Source organism: Pleurodeles waltl, chromosome 4_1 (assembly GCF_031143425.1).
Source record: "Pleurodeles waltl isolate 20211129_DDA chromosome 4_1, aPleWal1.hap1.20221129, whole genome shotgun sequence".
Taxonomy (NCBI): Eukaryota; Metazoa; Chordata; class Amphibia; order Caudata; family Salamandridae; genus Pleurodeles; species Pleurodeles waltl.
Genome location: NC_090442.1, coordinates 668,306,426 through 668,322,536, shown reverse-complemented (window position 1 = coordinate 668,322,536; position 16,111 = coordinate 668,306,426). Strand labels below are relative to the sequence as shown.

General features: G+C 46.3%; 1 protein-coding gene across 1 annotated transcript; it reads right to left on the bottom strand.

The window, feature by feature from the left end:
• Window positions 1-9,414: 9,414 nt before the first annotated feature.
• LOC138287180 (putative nuclease HARBI1) lies at window positions 9,415-10,465 on the bottom strand. The gene is made up of 2 exons (XM_069227539.1): window positions 9,865-10,465; window positions 9,415-9,764 (listed from the first exon to the last, which is right to left on the bottom strand). Exons 1-2 carry the CDS (start codon window positions 10,463-10,465, stop codon window positions 9,415-9,417), a joined length of 951 nt encoding a protein of 316 aa, XP_069083640.1.
• Window positions 10,466-16,111: the final 5,646 nt, after the last annotated feature.

The following is a 16,111-nucleotide window of genomic DNA, read 5'->3' as shown; positions in this document are numbered from 1 at the left end:
ACCGTCTTTGGGTATGACTACCACTGCTCCATCCCTTTTGTGGGTATTACTATTCCTATATCGGCTATGTCATTATATCATTGGATAATCTTACAGGGGTTGGTGCTAATTTACTACAGTATAGCTTATAAATGGTGGCCCTGGATCTATCCAGGCCTGGGACTTTCCCACTTTGAAGCTTACTTTTTTGCTGTGTTTACCTTCTTAATTATAATAGGCTTGTCTGGAGCTTCCCACCATTCTTGTGGCAGTGTGTAGTGGCATTTGTTTGTGGAGATACATTGATACCCAATCTGAAGAGACCTTCTCTTTGGATTAAAACTGTTGATAAAAGGCCCTAAAGGCCTTTGCTATTGCCTCATCATTGAGGACTGTATGCTGCTTGGGATCAGTCCTCGTTGGAGTTTTCTCTGCATTTTTTTAACCTTCAGCTGGGTAGCCAGCAATTCCCCCCCCTTAAGTGCCAGCACTATATTATGTTTGTGTTGTCCTCTGAAGGCTGTGTTCTGCTCTGTCCTAAACAAGAGCCTTACGTTGCGCACTGAGTGCCAAGATTTTACTCAATAGTTTATGAGAGGCAACCTTTTTGTATTGTTTTTCCACCTTTGTAAGTGATGTTTCCTGTAAGGATTGAGCATTAGTCAGAGCTTTTCTGCATTGCGCTACTGTTGGAATGAAAACACCCCATGTGTATTATTTCATTGAGTCTCAGAAAGTGAAGAAATAGACATCCTGAGTGCTGTTTTCAACTACATATCTTGTTATCACTTCTACAACCTCTGCTCTAATTTCTGGGTCATGGAAGAAGTATCTATTAGTATTCACCACTATGTCAATAGTGAGTGTGATGAGATCCTGGTCTAATAGTGCGATACAATCTATGTTGGTACTTGCAACTTTCACTCTAATCATGGAACATATAAGAAAGTGATCAAGACTGGCATGAATATTCTGGGCTGAGGAGTAAAATGGAAAATCCAAGTCATTTACATGTGTTTCCCATCATATAGCTAGACATTTTTATGAGTGTCAGAAATAAACATCCTTGGGTTGGCATAAGAAATTACAATATGCTTTTCTTTATTATGCATGGAAATTCCCTTTTGTGTACAATTGTTGGACAAAAGACAAAATGGCATTCATGAGCACATCAACATTCACCAATCATCTAGCATGTTCACTGTTCCTCTGATTCTATCATTTTACATCAGGCTTGTAACTTTTTGAAGTCTGGCCTTGCTTGCAAATTACCTGCAGTACCTGATTTATTCCCTTCTTCTTATGATACACTCCTAGAAAATGGTTCTTATCTAATTAGAAAAATCAGTACACTTTCTAGCATTACATTTTATCCTCCTCAAAGAAGTTGTTTGAAAGTGTTCCTTAGGCAAAAATAGACATGATAAACATATGCTTAGATTAATTAAATACACGTGTTGAGATCTTAACACAGAAACAAATGTCTTTAATCCCTAAAGCAGAACGTTTTGCCTCACAGACAGCGGGGTCCAAAATTCAACAACTTCTGCCAATGAAATTTCCAACACATTTTGCTAATCTATTGCAAACAATTTTTAATTTGTCAAATACAGCAAGCATAGCCATGTTTTTAAAATGATTAGATCTGTCCTATGGACAGGCTTTAAGATTATTTTTGTAATGTTTCCTTCCTTCTTACATTTTTTGTTTTAAAATCAGTGTGGTGGAATTTCAAGTACACTTCTGACAATTGATTAAGAAATTCACATTTCCTACCTTATAAAGAAACATATGCAACATTATTGGATAAATGAGAGTGCATTAAGCATACTATCCTGCAATGCAAGTAGCAGTCGTTAAATATGCCATATATGATGATCCACCAACGGCCAACAGTACCTTTACTTTTGTCAACAATGTCAGCTCTGGTGGGAATTTGACAGCCAACAGTATCTGCATTTGCTGATTCAATTGATGTTGTCATGCGCATTCTAAACATAGCGCACAGCTTCCTGCTGTCACTCAGCAGCAACTGCCCTGCCCCGTCCTGACACTCTGTTCAGGACGGGTTGCTGAAAAATAAAATGGTAACAAAAAAATGTATCAGTTTTCAGCTGCTCTGGGCCATTTTTCCAGTGGGGTAAGCTCCTCTGCTCTCACGGAGGAGCTGCCCCTGTAAGTCTATCTTTTTTGTGTATTGACCCCTCCCATTAAGCATAGCCCTATTATTTGTAGTCTTGCCCTTTTGTGCATGTAAGCTCGTTTAAGCAATTTTTTTTTCTTTTTTTAAAGCTTCATGAAATTGCATCCTAATTGGCGGTGATGTGTGTCTTTATGATGCCGCTTGGTGTGGGTGCTCTTCGTGCATGTTGATACCTTGAGCTTCTGTGAGTTGGGATGGCAGTCAGGGGCCGGGTTCTTCTCCCTAGGCCTCCTACTGGAGCAGCTACCACTCGGCTACAGTGCTGCACATTCGTAGCCACTCACCATCTACTTTCAGTTAGGTGCAAGCCTCATCTCATCATCTTATGTCGCTAGAAGAACCGGCACCTGCTTCACAGGTCTGGCGGGTCGAAGCACCACCTGTACAGTGGAAGCAACTGCAAACTCTCAGGCCTGCTTCCCCAGCAGGCCTCCCAAGGTATAGCACTTGCCATCTTGGGTGTGGAATGGCTGTACTCAACTTCCATGTCGTGCCCCGCCACCACTGCTGGGCTAATGCTGCTCCCAAATCAGACCAATGTATACATTGTCTAAAATAAATGTTTTTTGCTGTAAACCTTGTAAATAAAAATGGGAACAAAGTTTTTTAATTTTCCAATGGTTCTAAAAATATTTAATTTAGGTATACCTGAAGGCGTGTACGATTTTTAGTGCTGAGTTAGCCTTTGCCTTGCACAAGGACCGTGAATGTTTTTTCACCTGCCTGTTTAGGTAAATAGATCCTGAGTAGGCGAGACCTATTGGCTTTGCCAATGCTTGTTGTAATGTGTGCAACTATGACCTTACTTGGGAAGCTGAATCGGGTCATAGCTGTGTGTTTCCTTCATGTGTAGATTGAATGTGCTCTCTTACTTTGAACAATGGGCTTACTTCCTGTTTGTACTTCACTGCCTCATGCCCAGAGCCTTTTCCTTTTACTGCTCTTTATATTGCTTTCTACCCCCTTGCACTCTCTTTGTCCATACAGCCGAGTTCCACAATATCAGAAAAAAAACACTGTCAATTCCACGCCAGAAGAATAACAACTCTTTCATCTGATTCTCTGTTGAAATACAAAGAAAACAAGCAGAAAAGAGACACTCTACAAATCAGGTAACAACCAGAACACACAAAAGTGCTTTCCACTGTGCAGGTCATGGAATGGAATCCACAAAATAGTACTTTTGCCCAGATGCCTCAAAGTATGAACTCCTCAAGTAAGTAACAGTCTCTGACATTTCAAGAACAAACAGGAAAAACTTCACAAGATGGAATGAGATCCCAACATTCGATTTGCCAGAGATGAGAATCCCAAAATAGAAGTTGCAGACCTGCCAATTCATACAATGCCACAGTGTGACACATATTAGCTCCCTTCACATGGTCACCCGGTGAGGTGCTAATATCATGCTTTGGCAGGAGAAACAAACAGAAAGCCACTGTAAACATTGGATTTCAAGCTCATCTTTGGAGGATTTGAACTGCCAGCATCCTTTAAGTTGTGTGAAAACACCCCAGGACATCAGCATCAACCTCTGCAAGCTTTATTTGGGGGACGGAAGAGGTTTGGGGTGGGGTGGAGTCAATAGTGCCTCTTGGGGAATTCTCAGCATGAAGCCCCACTCCCACTCCTCACCCCACCCCCTCATCACATGATTTGTTTGTTATAGCTGTCGGGTCTACAGTTATTGAGCAAATGTGCCCTCTATAGGATTCTTTTTGTAATGCATTTCCATCAACACCCGAACCTCACACTGAAATCACACAGAACTCATCTGAATGACCCTATTAGCCCTACTACTCTTGGCTGTATGGTTTCCAAAACTGTCACTTGACTAGCTAGACCTCTCATCTGGGACAGCCTCATAGACACTCCACTGTACTTTTTGTGGTTTCAAACGCTATTGCGGTACGAGCTACATTTCTCATCTTGGTTGGACCCAGTGATCCACTACTATAACCTGTGTGGTTTCAAACTTAATTGCCAGAATCGCCACGCTCCTCTTCTGGGTGACCATTGCAGACCTACTACTGTGGGCTCTGTGGTTTCATAGGTAATTACTGCACTAGTTACACTTTTAATGTGGGTGATTTCCACAAATCTACTACTGTAGGTTCTGTTAATAATAAAGTTATCACTAGAGTTGCAAACACTTTCCCCAGAAGATGCTTCTCAAATACAGATGGGCCCATCTTTAGGAAGCAGGTTACTAACAGAATGTCACAAAAAATGAAGAATCACAAAATTCCATCACATTTGTCAAGGCTAAACTGTGTCTATGAATGAAAGTCTCTTTTTACTTCACAAGGTCTCCTCTGAGATCAAGCACCTGAAAACCTCTAGCCAAGTAATGAACAAATCCTACCTCCTATGCCAAGTGTTCTAGCCACACTAATGCCTCCTTATGTTACCAATCTTCCTTCCCTTAGCCTTTCCCATACCTCCTTTCCATAACAAACTCAGAACCATTATCTCTAAACCACTCTTCCCTTAACTCTCCTAAGCCCACCTACTACTTCACATAATACCATATCCACACGTTTTCACCCACAGTTTAGGCATCTACAGTCACACCTTTATTTGCTACATCAATTGCTCACTATATACAAAACAAATCCTTAACTAATGATTGTCCACTTTCATCTCTAAAACATACTCCTTACCACACTAGCTGCTGTATACGTCCTAGACAAGAAATGACAGCTGTATCTGACCTTCCATCCTTAAACATCCATTAGTCTCAAACTACCTTATTTTAATGCTCACACCTTCTCTCATCTCTATTCACACATATTCTGCTATAATGGGTAACCATCTTATCACTCCATTTGCTCTCAATTTCTTCAATATCACATGTTTTTTTCCTACAGAGGTTCACGGAGTTCCCTAAAAATGTCACAAAATTACAGTATTAAAGTGAAATGGGGTTGCCGGTTTCTTTCATGTCTTTTTCACATATTTTTGCCTTTTTGGTAACAAATAATCTTGTGAGATACCAGCAGGTGACTGGTTCCTGCAACAAATGTCTGTAAGATATTTTCTGTGCCAACAAGTGTATCACAAGCAAAAATTATGCAAACTTTCTAGTGATTTCACAAAACACAAAATATTAGGAATTTCAGGTAACACGATATACGTGACTGATGTGAATTATCCAAGTGTAATAAAAATTTCCCCCACACCTAATAGCAACTGAAGTAGCAATCTCTCTTCTCAGTATTCCTCCAGTCCAAACTCCATTAAGTCTTGACTTCCTTTTTGGGTGAACCAGGCAACCACACTGGGCACCAAACGTAAAGAACTTCCATATTGGCCAGAACTATAACAGGAACAACCTATGTGCCAGGGTTTATCTAGCACATCACCAGACAGGAACTGCATCCCTTAGGAATATTTCAGGCAAAAAGACCAGACAATGAATGTGGTCCTTTGGGGGCAAAAACATTAAACCCAATCCACTGTCAGCAACCTCCAGAGAAAAGCCCAGATGAACTATTGTAACAACCACTAGAGCCATCACTGAAACAGGCAATATCTGCTCAATTAAATCACACTTAAATGAACAAACCCAACTCCAGAGCAAGGAACTGACATATGGGCTCTCAACCTGTCAAAGCACAAGAGCAAGGTGTGAAGCCTGCCCCCATGTGTCCACTACAGCAAGAGAAACTATCGACACCATCAGAACAAATAAAATCCACATGACCTTCTTGTCACCCCAACTAATGTCTGTCATACATTCTGACCAATGTTAGATGCTTATGAAAGAATTACATATATATATACTTGACCTGTTGAGTGACTCCAGCAGGGCCTGCTCTTTATCATATGAACGTGGATGGGAAATGCCATTCTAGCCATTCTACATAATGCCATACCTAATGGATACCTAGCATTGTACGGCAAAAGATCAAACAGCAGGTCTGCCACTGGACTAGCAGTGCTGTAGTTTACAAACTCTCTCTAGCAACTACCATGACCAGAGATCATTCAACACCAGAGTGTGAATCCATGTTTATTTTATGATCCCCACTCCTGACTTTCAGCACTTTATTCCTTCCCATTTGCCAACCACCTCAACATAATACAGAATTTGCAGAGACCAAACCGGCCAAATTCAACCACCAGGCTGGCCGATGGTGAAATGGTGACCGAGCAACTGCAGGGCCCACCACACCGAGCCTATTCCAATCGCCCTATGATGAGTCAGTATTCAGCACAGCGGAACATGCATGGCAGTAAACCAATGGCAGTCTGCACCGCCACGGTACAAAAAGGCACCACCAACAGTAGCCAACACAACATTGGACAGTTCAAATTCCCCACACCTGAAACACATACACCCATCACACACACCTGCTAACAGTACCATCTAACAACCCCCCACACACCCACTATCCCTTGCGACTACCATGACAAGCCACAGAGACACGAGCCACGAAGCACACCCCATACCCGACAAACACCTGCACATTGCACACTTTGCACACACCACCACCACAACCCACCACCACCCACATCCAAACACCCCCACACCACCAATCACCCCGCACTGCACCCTACCCCCACAGCACCCACCAGAACATGTCACGCCAGAAGCACCCACGCTTCACAGACAATGAGTTGTGGGTCATGGTGGACGAGATCATCAGAGTACAGTCACAACTGATGGGAGTCCAGGCCCAGCAAACAGCATTGGCCAGGAAAACACAGTTATGGCAGAGGATCATCGATAGAGTCAATTCAGTCGCCACCTATCCACACACAAGGGAGGATATCAGATAGAGGTGGAACGACCTCAGGGAGAAGTTCTGTTCCATGGTGTCCAGGCACCAGATCGCCCTCAACAAGACAGGGGGTGGGCCCGCCTCCTCCCTTTGACTTAACATCCTGGGAGGAGGAGGTCTTTCAAATCATGCTTCTGGATGGCCTCAATGGTATCAACTGAGGTCTCGACACTGGTAAGTCAACACTACCCCTCCAGGTACCAACCACTCCTACCCAGCATGCCTACCCACCACCCACCACTCGCCTATCCCCCATCCAACACCACTGCAAACCCACAATCACCCCACACCTCTCCCCTGCATGCCACATCACCCCTCTCTCACCATCCCCACACACTTTCCCCAATGCATGGATAACAATCATATTGTGAAGAACCACAACTCCCACAATGCATCACACCCAACACAGCCAAAATTCACTGTTCCACTTCACAGTGCAACACCTGCCTGCACAACCATGTCACAGCCCACACCTACTGTTTGCTACAACAGCCTCCCAACACATGACAATGACAGCAATGCCAACCACCATCCACAACCCACCATGGCACATGGAAACCATGGCACAGTCACCATACCCAAATCAATGTCTGCAGTGCTGCAGCTGTCATTGCCATAATTGGGAAGCATGTTGAGCCACTGCCTGCACCACACCATGAAAATGGCAACTACACATCCACATACAAACTCTCCCTCATTCCATCCACAGTTAACCCTGCCACCCAGCAGAGTATGCCAGTACCAGACAGCCCTCCCCGGAATGAAGGCCCCAGGGATGTCTGGATTGGGACGAGTTGCCTGGGCCATCTGGGATGACTTGACACTACAGTCCCAGTAGCCCCATGGAAGCACTGGACACCCCCTTCCATGTGACTACAACACCCCAGCCAGCCCTTTCTCCCCAAACCTGTGCCCAGGGGACCTCACAATCAGAAGTGTGCCCCACAGTACAAGGGTCAGAGTCAAGGGCACATACTCTACACAATGAAGGGCCTGGCGTTACTGGGAGTGGGCACACTGTGCCCGGGGCACAGGCACAGGGAGCTTGGGGCAGTGGGAGGGATAAATGGTCCAAGGGTCAAGGCAGCCAAAACAACTGACTCCCCAGGAGGCTCTCACACAAATCCTGGGTGCATACGACCAAACCCAGGACACCATGGGCCAGATCCTCGCCACTGTGAAAGAGACCAAGGGGCTTCAGAGTGAATGCCATCAGAAGGCCATGCAGCAGTGGCAGACTCACAATGCCACCATGGCTTCCATGGCAGGAGTGCTGAAGGAACTCACCACCATGCTGCGTGACTCCATCTCCCACCAGCAGGCCCCTTCCACTAGCCACATCCCACCTGAGCCCTCCACATCAGCGGAAGCTAGTGGAAAGGATGCCCTGCCACAGGACCCACAGGACACCAGCACCCCTACCCCTGTAGCCGATGAGCCCCCACTCAAGCGAGGATGTTTAACCAGACATCCTGCCGGTACTGATGCCAAGACCAGGACCACCTCCCGGAAGTGACCCTTTCCTGAACATTCTCCCTTGTGTGTCACTGTTGACTGTCCACTGTCATCTCTCCGTTTGCCCCCGACCACAATACTGGACCTATACTACCCAAAGCTGGGCCAAGTACTCCGATTATCCCACCCGCCATGACCCCACTCATCACTCCTTGCACTTGTACCTCCCAAATAAACACCATTTAGCACACTTACTGCCTACGTCTTCATTGTCATGAGTACGACAGATACTTCCCATCACAAGTGCAACAGTTAACCCAGTTTCCTGCAAATGTATGTGTGACTGATAGAGGGGGAGCAATATGTAGCAAGGACAACAGTGGAGAGGAGTGACTGGGGAGATGGGTCAAGGGAGGCAACAGGTGAGGCAGGGACCAGAGTGCACCCCAACAATATCCTGAAAGTAAGACAAAATATAGAGAACAATCACTATAGCCGTCACATATGCCAAATCTACACACATGCACTGTAACTACAGAAAGCCAAGGCTGAGATGGCAAATCAAGTCAAGAAACATATGGCCATAACAAAACCATATTCCCAAGACACACTACCCACATGGTCCCTCCCTCACAGCAAACAGAGCCACATGTTAGGCAGTGCAAACTGCCACCAACAGTGAGGTTGCACCACCTCCCAATATCGAATCCCAGGCCAGGATGCAATACAGAGGACCTGCAAGCACCTAATATAGATCACATGTTACACTGTATGTGGCAGTTCAGAGAACAATGGTCCTGCATATAGTTGTTACAAGTGCAGGAACACAACAACTGGATGAGTTAGCACTGACCTGTGCACAGTAAGTACCCAACCCACCCAGAGTCAGAGCTCCAATATCTCCTTTTATTACAGACAGCAGGTGGTAGCATGGCACAAGGCAGACAGTGGAACAGGACACATCCCATGCATATGACACACACCTGTATCTCAGTGGAGGTATTGTCGTATCAGCTCTCCTCTGGAGGCAACTGCATCCTCATTATCTTCCTCATCATCACTCCCCACCTCCTCTGCATCCAGCAATGGGATGTGGTGTCTTAGGGTCAGATTGTGTAGCATGCAGCAAGCAACAATGATCTGGCACACTTTCTGTGGTGTGCAGAGTATGGCACCCCCAGAGATGTGCAGACACCGGAATCTGGTCATCAGCAGGCCAAGTGTCCGCTCAACCACCCGTCTTGTCCTACCGTGGGCCTCATTGTAAGTGTATTCCACAGCTGTAGTTGGATGCCTCATGGGTGTCAGTAGCCAGGGAAGGTTGGGATAGCCAGAGTCACCTGTGTGCACAGAGGTAAAACCCATGTCAAGACCAGGAGGGTATAGTACAGGTTGTAAAGAGTGTTGAGCAGGGGAGCACACATATGTAGGGATACATACCGATGAGCCAGGCCCGGTCCCTCTGGACGGTGCTGTTCCACGGAATGTAGGAGTCATGCACCGACCCCGGGAACCTGGCCGTCACTTGTGTGATATATTGATCAGCCAGACACACCACCTGCACATTTGTGAAATAGAAGTTCTTACGGTTTCTATACACTTCTTCACTTCTCCTGGGTGGCACCAGGGCAATGTGGGTGCCATCTGTGGCTTCTATCACATGAGGGACATGTGCCAGATCATAGAAGGCAGCATTTACAGTGGCCACATCAGCACGATTTGAAAACCTGATGTAGCTGCGCACATATTGTAGCAGGGCATCCCTCAGGACGTTGATGAACATGGGCTGTGACATCCCTTTTGCTAAACCCACTATAATCTGGAAGGATCCTGAGGCAAGGAAGTGGAGGACTGACAACACCTGTGCTGTGGGAGGGATAGCACTGGGATGACGAATGGCAGGCAATAGATCTGGCTCTGACTGTGTCACCAGCACCATGATCATCTGACGGTTCAGTCGATAGGTCTGTATGATGTGTTGCTCTTCCAGGTTGGCACGGATGACTAGGGACCTATACACCGGCGCATTCCTCATCCTCATCCTTCCACCATACCTGCAAATAGGAGGGAGTCTAAATCATTATGTGCAGCATTGATTGTGTAGACGTAGTAGAGTTGTGCATAGTTTACAAAATGTCACCCATGTCGCACCTGAAATGCACCCTCAATACACATTGGACATGTAATATGGCAGCCACCTGTCCTACATGCACTGGACAGATCGAAGTGAGCTCATCCGGCTGGCGTAACACATCATGGCAGTAGCCAATCTAAACCGCTGTGCAACTCCTCATTGGTTAACATGGTTGCCTATGGGAGACAGGAGCCAATGGTGATCACCGCCGGCGTTGACGGTGATGTCCGCGGCGGCCGTGACCGCCATTTCATGTGCTTTTGCTCGCTTGACTCCTGACAGTCGTGCACAGAAGACCTCCACTGTGTGTACTGCTGAGTTCTGACTCTGGTAGCCAAGATGCACGTCCTGAAGGAGATAGGGCACAGCCTTCACCCAGGAGGAATTAGAGAAGCTTGTGGAAGGGGTCCTACTCCTGCATGGACAGTTGTATGGGGCACCAAAGCAGCAGGTGAAACCAATGTGACTGTCCTGTCTGTGAGTGGTACGTATGAGGATGGTCGCCTTGGGACGAGGTAGTGTGACTAGAGTTTGGACATGGGTGAGGAGTCTGAGCCTACATGGATTGATGACATGTGAGTGTGGTCATTAGATGTGTGCTGTCCACTGCTGTCCCTGTGATGCCACTCTACATGACCTTTCCCTTCTGTCTGTGTTGCCCATGCAGGTCAGCGCCCATCAGAAGAAGGAGATTGGGCATGCCATCGCCAAGCAAGTACGGAACCTGGGGATCCACGCCCGGCGGAGCACCCACTGCAGAAAGAGGTCGGAGGGCCTGAGACACTGGGCCCGGAAGATCACAGAGGCCCAGCTGGGGACGTCCTCCCAACGTGGGAGGGGTGCCCATTGGACCCTGACCCCACTGATGGCCTGCATTTAGGCGGTGGCCTAACCTGAGCTGGATGGATGCTTGAGGGCAGCACATCAGCCATGAGGGGGTGAGTACACACTCTCACTTACGATATGTGTTGCCATAGTGGCTCTGGGTGTGCACTATTGGGTAGCTGTAGCGTGGGTACTAGGTGGATTCATGTCCACTATGGGTATGTGACAGCAGGGCAGGATTGGCATCATAGATGTGTGGCCATGCAGTCAGTGGGTTGAGGGGCAGTAAGTTCCAATGTGGTATCTGTGTTGTCAGCTACTTCCAAGATGTGCTAGGCAGCACAAGCCAACTGGGTCACAACATCTGTTGTGTCAGGCCATTGTAGTCAGTTAATGCCAATCACTGTGCCAGGGGTGAATGTTGGGTCCTGAATCTGCTGCCAGGTTCTGTATGTGTAGTGAGTCAAGGTGGGCCAAGATGTAACTGTACAAATTGACTATGGCCTAGTTGGCATGCCAACTAGCCATGCTGGTTTCTGTTGGTTCTGTAGTCCAGGAATAGTATCTCCCTATGGGCATGTGAAGAGGGCAGGTCCTGGGCACAGGTGTGGTGGGTATGCCTCTCATCATGTACACAATTGCATCTGTATCAGCTTCAGCGTAATGCATGCGCATTGCTGTGGTGGCCCTTCATGGTGTTCCATTGTTGTAGCATGTGCAGGTGATGGCATGTCACTGCATGGCATGAGTAGTAGATAATGTAGTTACTCTGTGTGACTGTTGTGCTGGCATTGGCCAATTGCACCCTGTCTCTCACTCTCCCACCCACCCTCCCTCCTTGTCCAGCTCTGTCTTTGTGTGCATCAGCATCATCTGGCAAAGGAGAAGGGGCACTGGCGATTGGGGATGCTGCAGCCCACAGAATCCAGGAGGCTGATACCGGTGGAGGCAAGGGGACCAGTGGGATGGATGGCAAGAGGAGTGCCACTGGGGAGACAAGATCGAATGCAACATCACCGGATTCCAGGATCGATGGCAACATCTTCGGATTCCTCCTCCAATGGATGGTCCTTGGAGGCGGCGAACCCATCTGGAACCATCCAAGCACCATCCTTGTGAGCCACCCCCATTACCAGCACCGCCCTCCCTGTAGCTCCTCACCCAGTTGCCTGTGCCTGCTCACCCAGGAAGGAGGGCATCTCCTTTGCTGCAGGCACCTCTTCCCCTGCCCCAGTCAGCCCTGCTGCCTTCAATGAGAAGGTTATTGACCTCCTGAGGTCCATCTCTGTGGGGCAGACAACCATCGTGAATGCCATCAAGGAACTGTCATCCCAGATGCAGCAGATCAATGCTTTCCTGGAAGGCATTTACGGTGCCCTGTCTGGCATGCAGAGATTGTTTCAGGCCCTGGCCTCCTCCTTGATGGCAGCCAGTTTCCCTTCTTCTTCTGTTCCCCCTCCAGCTACCTGTTCAAAAACCGACATCCCTTCCCCCTCACCCATCCAAGGCACACTTACTGACCCACATGCATGCACATCAACAGACACGGTACGCAAGGACAGACACAAGCACCACAAATGCCACCACCGCCATGCACACAAACCACATTCAGATGCAGACATGCCAACATCCACTCCCATCACCGACTCCCCCACCACCTCCACCCTGACAGTCATGACACCACTCAAACCTGCAGTCCCAGATCCTGTCACATGTGCCCTCACTGCCACCGTCACCATACTATCAGACCTGATACATGCACCCCATACACTACATGCACACCCACCTCGACTACCAACACCCCTACATGCAGCACATTCACCCTACCTGCAGACACCACCCCAACATTCACTCACACATCCCCCTTGCCACCTCCCTCATCTACACACCTGTACCCAAGGCAAAAATCTATTTTTTTGTATGGTGTTGACGTGGGGTTATACATATATTTCCTCTATTTTTGTTATGTTTTTGAGAATTTAGTCCAGATTTGCCATTATGCTGTGTTTTACTGTTAGTTTGCTGTAGGCCTTGGATGTGTTTTTTAGTGTATTTTTCACTCTCACTGCTGCTGTGATAGGGATATTTTTTCGTATTTAGGGGATGGCCTTTTATTCCTGACAAATGTATTTTTTTTTTCTTGAATGTGCCTATTGGTCACCAGGGTAGGCTTGGTTCCTGGAGTCCAGTGCAGACAATTTCCTTTCTCAGCTACCTTCTTCTTTATGTGCATGCCAGCCATCTTGTGTGTTTGTTTGAGATGGTTGATTAGTTGTAATTGTAAGTCCATTTATTTGACGCTTAGTACTTCTGATGAGGTGTTGAAGTGCTTCACACCGGGCAGCATGCTGCTTCGGAACCCAAGGTTAGTGGCTAGTCCAGTATTATTGGTTATTGGAATTAGTCTTTAGTTCCCAAGCCAACCATACCATGCATTCACTCCAGTTTCTTTGTGGAGGATTATATAGAGAGGTGTTAGCTGGAATCATTAGAGTGTGGTTGTGTGGGGATGTGTGAGCTCATGCAAATGGCTGGTGGGATAAATAGATGAGCTACAGGAGATTAGGTATTGTTAGGTTGCAGAAGTAAATCTTTCAGAGGCAAGAGTAGAGATTGTGATCTTGTGAATGAGTTGTGAATACTTTGTAAAAATACAAGAAGAGAGATTAAGGCAAACATGGTTGTAAGGAGTTTGGGCTCAGAGAGAGAAGGCGTGCAGAGGATTGAAAGAAAGTAGAGGGCCCTCCGAAAGAAGCTCTAGAATCAGGCAAATAGCCTGCCTTCTGCTAGACTATTGCTAGACCACTGCACCAGCCTGATCAGCTTAAGAGCTGGAAGCAAAAAGTAATAGCTGGAGTCATATGTGGAGAAATATTAAGGCCCATATTTATACTTTTTTAGCGCCGCATTTGCGCCATTTTTTTACCCAAAAGCGGCTCAAACTTACCAAATACAATTGTATTTTGTGAGTTTGCGCCGCTTTTGCGTCAAAAAATGGTGCAAATGCGGCGCTAAAAAAGTATAAATATGGGCCTAAGAGCTTTAGGCTTCACTTAAAGGAATCAGTAACCACACAATCATAGCAAAATGAGAAAATACATAAACAAATAATGTACAAGATGAAGGGCTTGGGCAGCTTCCCAGAAAGTGGAGTCGATTGCCTACATTCCAGTGGCTGGAGGGTGGAGATGCAGACACTGGTGTGAAAAGGATTATGACAGGGCTCGCTTAACAAATTGAAGTAAGTTTTTATTAACACAGGCATGCTGATTAGACATTCCACAACCATTTGACAGTAATGGTGAAGGGAGGAACTATTGTGCTGATTGAAGGAGGGCCTTTGGCTGAGGTCAAGTCTTTTGTCTTCCTTGATCACACTTTCAGTGCAGAATCCTCACCCATCTTTGTACCTATGTGGGAGTGCTCCAGGCTAGGGACTACCCTGTTGTGAGGGGCATCACTACACACAGGATATTTCTGCTTGTGCTACTCAGCACTTTGAAGTAGAAAACGCAGACTGTATAAATACCACACGAAGGTAATTCAGCAATTGCACTCCAACCGCAAAAGCAGTTAACTCTGAAATAAAAAATGGTGCTAGTTGGATGCCATGGGGATAAATATTCAATGTATTTGTTGCACAATTATTACATAAGTCCTAAATCTGCATATACTCACAATCAACATTATATGAAAACAACATTTCTGTGAAAAATACAAGCTGATTCAATTATTTCTTGCCTTTCTTGTTGTCTGTATTCCTGTACTAATGTATGGATTAGAAAAAAAAACATCAGCACTCCATGGGGCAAAAAAGGCCAGAAATAGTATGTAAGCAAACATCTGAAAGCAAAGAGAAAGTCATAGTGGGTCGAATAGACAGCCAGAGAGATATCAGATTGCAAATGCATAAGAGAAACATTTGCTTTCTAAAAATGAAATGCTGGCGAACCCTAATAAAATAGACTAAGTTCCCAGAAAAGAACTAGGGGCCAGATGTAGCAAACATTTGCGAGTCGCAAATGGCCTGAATCGCTATTTGTGACCTCGCAAAATCCGATATGGGATGCAAGAATCCCATTTCCGAAGTGCAAATAGCAATGCAAACCATTACCGACTCGCAAAATTTGTGACCTGATTTTGCGACCCGCAAATAGGAAGTCGCAATTTGCGAGTCACAAAACATATTCAAAAGCCAGTTGCAAATTGCGACTAGTCGCAAAAAGCTCATTTTGCACATCCAGATTACCACTGATTCAGAGCAGGTGGTAACCAGAACGAAGGTATAAAAGGAGACCCAAAAGGCATTTGGGTTTACTCAAAAGGGCTGAACTGTATGTGATAGCATGGAGGAGGAGAGTCCACGCCACCCAGCAGAGGAGGGGGAGGATGCAGAGACAGGAGAGGATATACAGAACCAGGCAGACACTATTCCAACAAACTGAGGAGGAGATTTATGACAAATATAGACTGAGCAGTGCAGCAATTTTAGAATTAATTGAACTACTCAATCCGCAGCTTGAATGACAGACAATGCCCGGCAGCGCCATCCCTACACATGTGCAAGTGCTATGCTCACTGCACCTCTTGTCCTCGGGTAGCTATCAGTGGGTGATTGCTGTTGCAGGTGGGGGTATCCCAGAGTTCACTCTCACTATTCTTCAGATCATTCCTAGATGCCATACTCACACACATGTCCAGATACATAAACCGACCCAGGAATGAGGC

Bases quoted from the DNA above. Each gene is read 5' to 3' on its own strand.
- LOC138287180 (XM_069227539.1), bottom strand. From the start codon at position 10,465: ATGAGGATGAGGAATGCGCCGGTGTATAGGTCCCTAGTCATCCGTGCC. The intron at 9,765-9,864 runs GTATGTATCCCT...CTGTGCACACAG, and splicing joins GGACCGGGCCTGGCTCATCG to GTGACTCTGGCTATCCCAAC.